This window comes from Budorcas taxicolor, chromosome 3 (genome assembly GCF_023091745.1).
Source record: "Budorcas taxicolor isolate Tak-1 chromosome 3, Takin1.1, whole genome shotgun sequence".
In the NCBI taxonomy this organism is placed as follows: Eukaryota; Metazoa; Chordata; class Mammalia; order Artiodactyla; family Bovidae; genus Budorcas; species Budorcas taxicolor.
This window is the reverse complement of record NC_068912.1, coordinates 69,167,627-69,180,901: the sequence shown is the minus strand read 5'-3', so window position 1 is coordinate 69,180,901 and position 13,275 is coordinate 69,167,627. Positions and strand designations below refer to the sequence as shown.

Here is a 13,275-nt window from a genome sequence, read left to right as displayed (position 1 = left end):
GTGTGCTGCAGTCCATGGAGTGGCAAAGAGTGGGACACAACTGTGTGACTGAACTTAACTGAACTTAACCCTTTATCCGTTACTGTTTACATCTTGTCACACCTCTGTTGAAGAGCCTTAAGAGGCTCCTGTTCTTTCTACCAGATAAAAATTTAACTTAGTATAATAAAAGTGTTTTTTGTCATCTGTTCCCTTCCTTTCTTCCCAGATTAATTTTCTACCATTCCTTTACATGCTATAGAATCTGTATACATGTTATAGAATCTGATTATCTTTTAAGTATTCCTTTTCATTTTTTGAGACTTAATTTAAGCATCACCTCTGGAAGCTTTCTGGACACCCTAAAACTAAACCTAGTTTTTTAAGCCCTGTATGTATGACTATAATACGTAGATATGTCATTACAGTATAGTATTCTATAGTATTCATCTCTGCTGTTACATCTAGCTTCCCTAGTGGCTCAGAGGGTAAAGTGTTTGCCTGAAATGCAGGTAGACCTGGGTTTGATCCCTGGGTCAGGAAGATCCTCTGGAGAAGGAAATGGCAATCCACTCCAGTACCTTTGCCTGGAAAATCCCATGGATGGAGGAGCCGGTAGGCTACAGTCCATGGGGTCACAAAAAGTCGGACGTGACTGAGCAACTTCACTTCACTGTTACATTGTACAAATTTTGAAGACAAGATATTTTCATCTCCTCTTTTATAATCTGGTAAATAGTAGATACTACTCAGTACATGTTTGAATGAATGAGTTCATGTGAAATTGAATTTAACTTGGTTGAAGATACCTAACATTTTAATTTTTGACATAGATTATTGGTATTCTTCATAGGGAAGGACAGGGAAACCTATTGTGCTGCAGTTCATGGGGTCGCAAAGAGTTGGACATGACTTAGCAACTGAACAACAATAATTGGTATCCTACATCTTGTTTTAAATTACATAGTAAATGTTTTGACATTTAAAGAGTTTGATTCTGTAAGAACATTTTATTTTTACATATTTTAAAATATTTAAAATTATTGACAGAAAATAAGATACCTTTCTGGTTCTAAATGTTCATAATTTAATAATTAACATTTATTTATTTCCTTTTTTCCATATCTTCAAGGCCTATTGTGTAACAGAACCTGTAGCAGGCTCTGATGTAGCTGGTATAAAAACCAAAGCAGAAAAGAAAGGAGATGAGTATATTATTAATGGTCAGAAGATGTGGATAACCAATGGAGGAAAAGCTAATTGGTATGTTGTTTAAAACATCTCTGTACATTGTTTCTTCATTACTGCATATTCAGAATCTCCCCCTCTCTCCTTTCCTTTGTTATTAAACCACCACAATTAAGATAAGTTTTATTCACAGAACTGGATAGTCCATAAAAGATTATAAATAATTGAGTAATTTTCAAAAGTTCTAAGTCCTGAGCTATTTCTTCAAATTGTCTCAGAAGTTTAATTTGTAAAATAAAATAAAACAAAAACACCTGCTCTAGTTGAATCTAATTAGGAAAGCTAGAGCTCCATCTGCTTGGCTCACTACACCTACTCTCCATTCTCTGCACCAGCACCTCCTTGGAGCCATTCCCCGAAGACTCTGAGGGAGAAAGGAACGTCACTGGTGTAGCACATTTCTCTAATCCTGAGCAATAAGCATTATCTTTTAGAGTGGACAGAATTTTACTTAAAAAAATCTAAAAGCCCAAATATGTAAGTTCAAAAATAGTGACATGAAGTTCAACAGAATGTCATAAAATCACTTGTATAAATATAAAATGTTGAAGGGAAACATATTTGATAGCACTATTTGTGGGAAAAAAAAAAATATGAAAAAAGGGTCAATAGGAATCAACCGTCCGATGTATCTGCCTTTAAGAAGTGAATGTAGTTTCTTGCTGAAGTATAGCGTGAAACAAACAGGAAAAAATGGCAGCAGTACTAGGAAACACTTTTTAAGACAGGCATTGACAAAAGGGAAAAATTCAAAAGCAAGTAAATGTTCTTAATTAGGGTGAAGGCAGAAAATGTGTCCTGTAAAGAATAAAGGAATTAGATTTGTATTGGAAGAATTAAAAAGTTTTTGAAATAATGTCTCATACAAAGAAGACTAGGTTCATACATTTGCTTCAGAAAGCCAGTTTAGAATAAATGGGTGAGAGTGAGACAAATGTAGAGTATAGCTCAGCATAAGGACAAGCATTTCGATAGTGGTTCTGTCTAATATGTAAGTTGTCATGGGAAAAATGTATTTACTCATCATTACAAGTATATACATAGAAACTTACAGAGGAAGTTCTCTCTGCTTATTGGAATAATGAACTAAAATGGACTATCTTTCCTTGTCTGCAAAAATTCTGATTCAATATATATGTGTGTGCTCTTTCAGCATTATTTTTTGGCAAGAAAAGCATTATTCCTGAGAGTGAGTTTACTGTCTATTTTAAATATGTCCATCACTTTATGAGTGTTCAGTATTATGGAGTGCTAGATATTGTTGGAGAAGGCGATGGCATCCCAGTCCAGTACTCTTGCCTGGAAAATCCCATGGACGGAAAAGCCTGGTAGGCTATAGTCCATGGGGTCGCTACGAGTCAGACACGACTGAGTGACCTCACTTTCACTTTTCATTTTCATGCATTGGAGAAGGAAATGGCAACCCACTCCAGGGTTCTTGCCTGGAGAATCCCAGGGACGGGGGAGCCTGGTGGGCTGCCGTCTATGGGGTCGCACAGAGTCGGACACGACTGAAGCGACTTAGCAGCAGCAGATATTGTTATTTTTGAGTTATCATAATATCACCAAGTAATAAAAAAGTGAAGAAATGCTTACAATGTAACAAGTGAGAGAAATCCAATAATGGGACTAGAACCTTTCACAACTGTAAGAATTCATTAAGTACAGCTCATCATATAATAAGACAAATTAGGTAAAATGTGAAACTGGAAAAGGAGTTTTTACTATTTTTTTAAACTATTAAGTAAAACTGTAGAATGAGTAATAGTTTATTAGTTTTAAGCACAAAAAATAAATTTGTTGTTTAAGGAATTTTAAAAAAATTCTCCTATTCCAGGCTATTTAGAACATGGGTTACATGGATATTTGGATGTTTTGGCTTTTCTCCTCATGTTGCATTTTAAAATCTTTCTGGTAAAGAAGTAGATGTGGATTGAAATACTAGCTCTGCCACATAATAAGATTATGACCTGGGCAAGCTTTTAAATCTTTCTGATGCTTCATTTCTTCTATAAAATGGGAGTAATAATAATTGCGATTGTTGGGAGGGTTAACTGAGATGGGAGTCATCATATATTGTATTTTGTTATCTGCTGATACCATTATCTTTATCATCATGTTTATTAGGTATTTTTTATTGGCTCGTTCTGATCCGGATCCTAAGGCTCCTGCTAGTAAAGCCTTTACTGGCTTTATTGTGGAAGCAGACACCCCAGGAATACAGATTGGAAGAAAGGTAAGTGTGTACTTATAGTGATCAAGGCCTCCAATATTGTTTTAACTATAAATTTAAAAATTACTAATTTCAGTTTCCTTTATTGAAAACATTTTGTTTGTATTAAGTTGCAATAAAAATAAAGCTGCATTTGATGTTATCAGGTAAAATAATCCTTCCTGAAGATTTTTAAGTTGAGAATAGTCGTTTCAAGTCATTTGAAAGAGTGGCCAAATTGTATACAATTTGTATACATATACAATTCTTTATGTTTACAGTTTGTCTATATCCTCATTGCTCCTGCTTCTCATGCTGCTTATTAAGAAGGGTCATGGTATCTACAACTTCCTCTCAAATAATTCAATAAATAATGCTAATAGCTAATAGTTATACACACACACAAAACACAGAAATCAAGCAAATGTGCCATAATTGGTGAATCTAGGCAAAGATATATAGGTATTCATTTTACTCCTTGCAGTTCTTCTGTTGGTTTGAAAATTTTTAAAACAAAACATTGAGGGGAAATAACTATCTTGGCAATTTCTTTTTTCATATATATATATATATATATCATTGAAGTATAGTTGATTTATAATGTTGGGTTAATTTCTGCTGTACAGAAGGGTGATTCAGTTATATATATATATATATTTTTCATATTCTTTCCATTATGGTTTATCACAGGATATTGAATACAGTTCCCTGTGCTATAGAGTAGGACCTTGTTGTTTATCCATTCTGGATATATTAGTTTACATCTGCTAATCCCAAACTCTCAATCCTTCCCTCCCTCACCACCCACCTTGGTAACCATAAGTCTGTTCTATGTGTCTGGGAGTCTGTTTCTGTCTTGTAGATATGTTCATTTGTCTTGTATTTTAGATTGCACCTATGTGCTTAGTCACGTCCAACTCTTGTGACCCCCATGGACTATAGCCTGCCAGGCTTCTTTGTCCGTAGGATTTTCCAGGCAAGAATACTGGAGTGAGTTGTTATTTTCTACTCCAAGATTCCACATGTAGGGTGATATCATATTGTATTTGCCTTTCTTTTTCTAACTTACTTCACTTAGTAGGATAATCTCTAGGCCATCTAAGTTACTGCAAACGGCATTATTTCATTCTTTTTATGGCTGAGGAACATTCAGTTGTATATATATACCACATCTTCTTTATCCTTTCCTCTGTTGATGGACATTTAGGTTGGGTTCATGTCTCAGCTATTGTATATAGTGCCACTAGAAACATAGGGGTACATGTGTCTGTTCAAATTAAAGTTTTGTCTGGGTATATGCCCAGGAGTGGAATTGTTGGATCATATGGTAACCCTATTTTTGTGTTTTTGAAGAACCTCCATACTGTTTTCTGGGCTTCCCTGGTGGCTTAGATGATAAAGAATCTGCCTGCAATGCAGGAGACCCAAGTTCAGTATCTGGGTCTGGAAGATCCCCTGGAGAAGGGAATGGCTACCCACTCCAGTATTCTTGCCTGGAGAATTCCATGGACAGAGGAGCCTGGTGGGCTATGGGTTGCAAAGAGTTGGACACAACTGAATGACTACCATTTTTGCTTTCATACTGCTTTCCATAGTGGTAGCACCAATTTATATTCCCACCAACAGTGTAAAAGGGTTCCTTTTCTCCACACCCTCTCCAGCATTATTTGTAGACTTTTATTTATTTATTTTTAATTGAAGGATAATTACTTTACCAAATTTTGTTGTTTTCTGTCAAACCTCAACATGAATCAACCATAGGTATACATGTATCCCCTCCCTTTTGAACCTCCTGCCCATCTCCCTCCCCATCCCCCCACCCCTCTAGGGTTGATACAGAGCCCCTGTTTGAGTTTCCTGAGATATACAGCAAGCTCCCCTTGGCTATCTATTTTTCATATGGTAGTGTAAGTTTCCATGTTACTCTCTGCATACATCTCACCCTCTCCTTCCCTCTCCTCATGTCCATAAGTCTGTTCTCTATGTCTGTTTCTCCACTGCTGCCCTGCAAATGAATTCTTCAGTACCATTTTTCTAGATTCTGTATATATGCATTAGAATACAGTATTTATGTTTCTCTTTCTAACTTACTTCACTCTGTATGATAGGCTGTAGGTTCATCCACCTCATTAGAACTGACTCAAATGCGTTTCTTTTTATGGCTGAATAATGTTCCATTGTGTATATGTACCACAACTTCTTTATTCATTCATCTGTTGACGGACATCTAGGTTGCTTCCATGTTCTAGCTATTGTGAATAGTGCTGCAATGAACAATGGAATATATGTGTCTTTTTCAGTTCTGGTTTTCTCAGAGTGTATGCCTAGAAGTGGGATTGCTGGGTCGTATAGTGGTTTTATTCCTAGTTTTTTAAGGAATCTCCATACCGTTTTCCATTGTAGCTGTGTCAATTTATTTGTAGACTTTTTAATGATGGCCATTCTGGCCAGTGTGAGGTACCCATTGTAGTTTACATTGCCATTTCTGTCATAATTAGTGATGAAAAATATCTTTTCATGTCCCTGGCAATCTCTTATCAAGTTAAACATGCACTTACCACATACCCAGCACTCCTAGATATTTATCCAAGAGAAATAAAAACAAGGACCTATGTTTATAGCAGCTTTCTTTATAATTACTGAAAACTTGGGAGTGGCAGGGCAGTGGGGGATGCCCATCAGCTGGTGAGCAGATAAAGGATATATGGTACATCCTTTAGAAGAATGCTACTCTGAAATACTGATCAGCAGCAACATGGATGAATCTTAAAAGCACTTTGCTAAGTGAAAAGTCAGACACAGTAGGATCACCTTATTCCATTTATATGACATTCTGGAAAAGGAAAAACTTATGGATGAAATCAGATTGGTGATTTCTTGGGATTGGGAGTAGAGTAAGGGAATTGACTAAGAGAGTACAAAGGAACTTTTAGGCGTGCTGAAATATCTTCATTGTGGTGATAGTTAGTACATATACATCTGTCAAAACTATTAGAAATGTATACGTTAAAAGAGTTAATTTTTCTATATGTAAATTCTATCTCAGAACACCTAATTCTCAGAGGTAGAGATAAATATTAATAGAAGTTCAGCTTTTACTCAGTACATTGCTAGTTCTATTTGTTAAGCTAAAATTAAATGTTCCAAAGCAAATTATGTTAAATGCTTTTACTGACATTTGTGGTAAAAAGATAGTCTTCAAACATACAATGAAATTTGTCTTTGTGGGTAATATGTACATGTAAACTTTAGACTACTGTTGGTTTTGTTGATGAAAAAGGATGAACAACTTGAGAGCTGTGAGTTAAGTTTTATTTGGGGCAAAACGAGGACTGCAGCCTGTGAGACAGGACCTCAGATAGTTCTGAGAGACAGCTCCAAAGCGGCAGTCAGGGAACGTCAATATATAAGATCTTGGTGAAGGGGGAGTTCAGTGCAATCAAGTGCTTACTTTACAGAGGTTTTCTGCTAGTCCCTAGGAGCTAATGTCACCGTGAAGGGATTTAGTGATTTTTCCAGCCATTCCCTTCTCCATGAGATCTTGACTCAGGGATTAAACCCAGGTCTCCTGTATTGTAGGCAGATTCTTTAATGTCTGAGCCACCAGAGGGAAATGGGAAGGAGGAGTGTCTTAATAGGACTGTTAAGTTTCCCAGGAGACTCTGTGGGATCATGAAATCAGTTCCTGAAAATATCCAACTATCAAAAGAACTGGTAGGTCTTTACCAGGGTTTCCCTGGTAGCTCAGCTGGTAAAGAATCCACCTGCAGTTCAGGAGACCCGGGTTCAATTCCTGGGTCAGGAAGATACCCTGGCGAAGGGATAGGCTACCCAATCCTGTATTCTTGCCAGGAGAGTCCCCATGGGCAGAGGAGCCTGGCGGGCTATAGTCTAGTCCATGCGGTCATAAAGAGTCGGACATGACTGAGTAACTTAGCACACAGCACACATCTAAAGACCTGTTCTGCCAGATTCCCTGGAGCACAGAGTGCCTCATTCCACCCTGAACTCCCTGGGGAGGTAAAGTCAGCAGCTACAGCCCCACAGGGTTCAATCTCTGCAGAGGCAAATGGCGGCTGCCCTTATTGTTCAGTCACTGGCAGATGCTCTCAACAAGTGCCATTTGTCATTGACAGGTAAGTGACAATTTGTAGTCAACAGTTTCAGAGTTTGTGAAACATTCTTTTAGATGAGAGTTTCACAAACTTTTTTTTTCAAAGATATAGCATACACAAGTATTTTAGATTTTGAGGGCCAATTGGTCTCTGTCACAAATACTCAGTTCTACCATTGGAGCAAGAAAGTAGCCACAGAGAATATGTAAATGAATAGGTGTGACTGTAGTTCTGTAAAGCTATATTTAGAAAATAGGCGTTACAAACCATAGTTTGTCCACCTCCATATAAATAGGCAATTGCAGAAAATCTCAAAGTCTTTAACAGTGCTTAAAGCAAGAATTTATGCTAGCTCAAAATATGTTTCATACTACATATTGTTTTCCTTATTAGGAATTAAATATGGGCCAGCGATGTTCAGATACAAGAGGCATTGTCTTTGAAGATGTGAGAGTGCCTAAGGAAAATGTTTTAATTGGTGAGGGAGCTGGTTTCAAAATTGCAATGGGAGCATTTGATAAAACCAGACCACCAGTAAGTAAAATGGCTTAATAACCTTTATGGGAGTTTTCATTTATTATATTGAATAGTTTTGCTTTAACATTGTTTGCTTGGTCTGTATTTCTTTTTAAATATCTGCTTTTATTAAAGATGGAGGGTTTTTTTTTTTCCTAAGAATTCTTCAACATTCTTGCTGTTATAGAAATTATTTTAGTAAGAGCAAAATTACTATAGTTGTTAGATTTACAAAGAAGCATTTCACATTTAATTTAATCATTCCTGCTGATGTGTACTCATTCCTCTTGCCTCACTCAATAGGAATATTTCCCCTGAGAAGCTTTCCCTGTTAAACAGAAAGAATGATTTATCTGTAGGCTATGATCCTGTGCCTTGCAAATGCCTTCCATTAACCTTTAATTCGTATAAAATATAAATTAAAATGCTTGTCATTTCCCCCACACTTTATTGCCTTAAGGTATAGGTCAGCTTCTCCTTGTGCAAACTTTAACTTAGATTTTAGGCAAGTAGCCATCATATGTGTGTTTTAAAGACAACGTGAACTTCTGCTTTGTAAAATGTAATGCTAGGTTGCAGCTGCTGCTGTGGGACTAGCACAGAGAGCTTTGGATGAAGCTACCAAGTATGCCCTGGACAGAAAAACTTTTGGAAAGCTGCTTATAGAGGTAATTATAATACTATACTTGTTTTGTTCAAATGTGAAACCATTCGTTTTCACTTAATATTTGAAAACTATCTTTTAAATAAAAAATAGTTTATTTCTGCTTTGGTAACAAGAAGATAATGTGAAGTGAAAGTGTCAGGGTGGGTTTTAAGAATAGATTTGCATATGTGTGTGTGTGTGTGTATATAAAAATTTATTTGGCTGCACTAGGTCTTAGTTGCAGCATGTAGGATCTAATTATCTGACCAGGGATTGAACTCCAGCCCCTTGCACTGGGAACGTGGAGTCTTAGCCACTGGACCACCAGGGAAGTCCCAAGAGTAGATCTTCTTTAGACTCTGCTACTATTAATATCTGTTGTCTGCTTTGGGATTTATGTTAATTAAGAAGAAAAAAGAACACCTAATATTTAAGTGCCTGTATTATCTAATTCCACCAGTATACTCTTTTTTATTTGTACTACAATTTCCATTGGTGAAGTCATTCAGTCATGTCTGACTCTTTGCGACCCCATGGACTGTATCCTACCAGGCTCCTCTGTCCATGGAATTTTCCAGGCAAGAGTACCGGAGTGGGTTGCCAATTCCTTCTCCAGGGGATCTTCCCGACCCAGGGATTGAACCCGGGTCTCCCGCACTGCAGGCAGATGCTTTTACCCTCTGAGCCACCGTATTTTATACAGTTTCCATTAAAGACCAGGAAGCTGCAGCTTAGAATAAATAATTTGTCCAAGAACATACAATTTAGAAATCATAGATCCAGGGTTCTACTTCATGCTCTTAATCCGTGTTACTTCTCATGTCTTCTTGTTTATCAAATAATCAACCAATTTTAGTACTATTTGTTATTGTTGTTTGTTTTTTGGCCACGCAGCATGTATTGTGGGATCTTAATTCCCCAACCAGGGATTGAACCTGGGCCCTTGGAGCAATGAAAACTCAGAGTCCTAACCACTGGATTGTCAGGCAGTTCTCAAGAACTTTTTAATCTTACCTTTTCAAACATTTATGCTTCCCCATTGTCTGTATTCTCTTCTATAACTCCTGTAACTATTGATTGCACAGTGGACAGTCCCTATTTCTATCCCTATGTGTTAGTGGTTCTCAAACTATCTGGTAGAAGATATGTTTTAATTTCCAGTCAGCTGTGTACCATTATTTTTATAAAATAAGAATGTCACAACACTATCAAATTGTTACAAATGCTTACTCTCACTTTGTGTATCATGAACCAGTCCAGTAACAATTTGTGGTCTATAGATGAAACTTGGATTAGTATACTTCTGTATCTCAACCTCAGTTATGTAATTTATTTTTGCTATAATCTGGATAACTTTCTCAGATTTGCTTTTCAGTTTTTTTTAACCCTACATCTAATCTCCTCTTCAATCCATTTAATGACTTCTTTCATTTATAGAATTTATGTTTGGTTCTTTTTCATTTCTACCCTTTCTTTTATGGTGGCCTGGTTTTTCAACATAGCTTTTCTTTCTCCTTTTTTATCTCTTTAATTATATAAAACTTCAGTTATAGTCACTTTCTGATTTTTTTTCTGTTATTTCAAGTTCTTAGGGTGGCTAATATTTTGGCCTAGTTCATCTGATCTCTCTTATGACCGTTTTTTCCTGTCTTGATTTTTGCTTATAAGCTTATCTGCAGCAGCATTCATTAGTTTCCTTCAATGCATTGTGGAAGTATTCAAGAGACCAGTTTTCATACTTTTTTATACTTTTTATCAGGTAGCCCAGAGGTTTCAGCATTCTTAGAGCTGTTTTTTTCACATGAATTTCTCCACTTGTGAAATCCTATACCACAGCTGTATACATTGACTACATGCTTAAAAGAGATTCCTTTTTAAAATCTCCCAGACAGAATCTTGGGCAAGAAATAAGCTTCTTTGTGGCCTTCTTGCCTTGATGAGCTGAGACTTTTAGTTCTTCCTTAGGAAAGAGAAGTTCTTATAGGCAGAGAATCTCAATTTCAGCCCCTCATCTTTTTCATTCTCACATGTCTCCTGTTCTGTGTTCATTAAAACTCCAACTCCTATCACATTAGACTCAAATCTCAGTCTGATTTTTTTTTCCTTTCCCATGTCATTGCTTCTCAATCAGGATTAAATTTTTGGAGGCCCTTGGAGATTAGTTTCTTTCCTTTGAGTTGTTTTATTTTGCTTTTATTTTTTAAATAACTTTATTTTTGGCTGTGTTAGGTCTTTGTTGCTATACTTGCGAGCTTTTCTCTAGTTGCAGTGAGCAGGGTCTACTCTCTTAGTTGTGGTAAGCAGGCTTCTCATTGGAGTGACTTCTCTTGTTGCCTGACACAGGTTCTGGAGTGCAGAGGTCTCAACAGTTGGCACATGGGCTCAGTAGTTGCAGCTCCTGGGCTCGAGAGCACAGGCCCAATATTTGTGGCACACTTGCTTAGTTGTTCCATGGCATGTGGAATCTACCTGGACCAGGGATTAAACCTGTGTCTCCTGCATTAGCAGGCAGATTCTTTACCACTGAGCCATGAGGGAAGCCCCCTTGTTTTGTTTTTAAGTCAAACATTTCTTTGTGTTTATGGACAAAAAGAGAGTTTATATTAGCTCATTTATGTCACCAGAGCTATATGTATACAGATTAGTGAAATGTATGTTTATTATTAAGTATTAGTTTAGTTTAATCATAAACAGATAACATCATTTTCAGGTCCTTCTCACCAACTATCTGATATTCTTCTGGCTATTTTCAACTCAAAATAGAATATTTTATGTTCCTTTTCTTACAGACTCTAAAGATTCTTTTTTGTATTCTTACTATCTGCACAATGATATTTTTGCCTCTATGGGCTCTTACTGTTAAGTATAGAAAGTGTGTTTTTGCTTACTACTTTTCTAAGCTAAACAAAGGAGATATTAAGCTACTGATTTATACATAGCTTTGGTCTGTTACTTCAAAAAATAAGATTTTTTTTTTTAGTTTTGTTTTAAGGGACATTATTGAGTGTAGTATTTTAATCATAGCTCTCCTGTTCACTCCCATGTTTCTCATTGTTGTTATTACTACTTCTCTCTTCAAGAGAACACTGTGTCACTATCCTCTAGTGCTTAACTTGCTGTGGGTAAAGAAAACTGACAAAAGCAGAGGATGGTACTTTTTCTTATCAAAAAGTAAAACTAGGAACACTGATAACAAATTACAGGATGATAAAATCTCTTAATAGTAGGCCTTAACTGCCTACTCCTTTGTCTCGTCAAAATCCTCCATACAGGTTAAAGTTGGAGTAGTTTGGGATGATATGAAAGAATACCTTATGAGTAACTGTCATTTGAATTGATTATTATCGCTAGGAGGCAATACCTCTTTCCCCATGATTTCCATGTCTTGGTGGGAAAATGAATGAAGAGAAACACTATTTGGGACTTGAGACTGAAATAAGTTATACTTAGAAAGAAAACTTATATCTCTTTTTTTAACCACTTTATGCTCAAAATTCTTTCAATATCTTCTCATCACACTCAGATCAAAATCCAGAGTACTTGCAGTGGTCTTCTGTCCTCCACAGTGACTTTTGTTGTTGTTTTTATGTTTATTCCTCCAGGCAGATATCCACTTCCTCATTCATTTCACTAAAGAATGTACCCTTGATTCAGTTCAGTTCAGTTCAGTCACTCGATCGTGTCTGACTCTTTGCAACCCCATGAATCGCAGCACGCTAGGCCTCCCTGTCCATCACCAACTCCCTCAGTTCACTAAGACTCACGTCCATCGAGTCAGTGATGCCATCCAGACATCTCATCCTCTGTCGTCCCCTTCTCTGCCTGGCCCCGATCCCTCCCAGCATCAGAGTCGTTTCCAATAAGTCAACTCTTCGCATGAGGTGGACAAAGTCTGGAGTTTCAGCTTTAGCATCATTCCTTCCAAAGAACACCCAGGGCTGATCTCCTCTAGAATGGACTTGTTGGATCTCCTTGCAGTCCAAGGGACTCTCAAGAGTCTTCTCCAACACCACAGTTCAAAAGCATCAATTCTTCGGTGCTCAGCTTTCCTCACAGTCCAACTCTCACATCCATACGTGACCACTGGAAAAACCATAGCCTTGATTAATGTACGTTTGTTGACAAAGTAATGTCTCTGCTTTTTTTTCTTTCTTTCTTTCTTTCTTTTTTTTTTTTTTTACTTTATTTTACTTTACAGTAATGTATTGGTTTTGCCATACATTGACATGAATCCACCACGGATGTATACAAGCTCCCAATCCTGAATCCCCCTCCCACCTCCCACCCCATATCATCTCTCTGGATCATCCCCATGCACCAGCCCCAAGCATCCTGTATCCTGTATCGAACATAGACTGGCACTTCGTTTCTTACAAGATAGTATACATGTTTCAATGCCATTCTTCCAAATCATCCCACCCTCTCCCTCTCCCTCTCCCTCAGAGTCCAAAAGTCCGTTCTATACATCTGTGTCTCTTTTGCTGTCTCGCATCCAGGGTCATCATTACCATCTTTCTAAATTCCGTATATATGTGTCAGTATACTGTATTGGTGTTTCT

The 13,275-nt window shown here is 37.2% G+C and overlaps 1 protein-coding gene across 1 annotated transcript in view; it reads left to right on the top strand.

Moving 5' to 3' along the window:
* LOC128045700 (medium-chain specific acyl-CoA dehydrogenase, mitochondrial) overlaps positions 1-13,275 on the top strand; it is a 48,746-nt gene that overhangs the window by 22,138 nt on the left and 13,333 nt on the right. The window contains exons 7-10 of the mRNA XM_052638153.1: positions 1,112-1,242; positions 3,355-3,463; positions 7,948-8,088; positions 8,643-8,738. Of these exons, the coding sequence (XP_052494113.1) occupies positions 1,112-1,242; positions 3,355-3,463; positions 7,948-8,088; positions 8,643-8,738 (477 nt within the window). The remainder of the gene's footprint in view (positions 1-1,111; positions 1,243-3,354; positions 3,464-7,947; positions 8,089-8,642; positions 8,739-13,275) is intronic.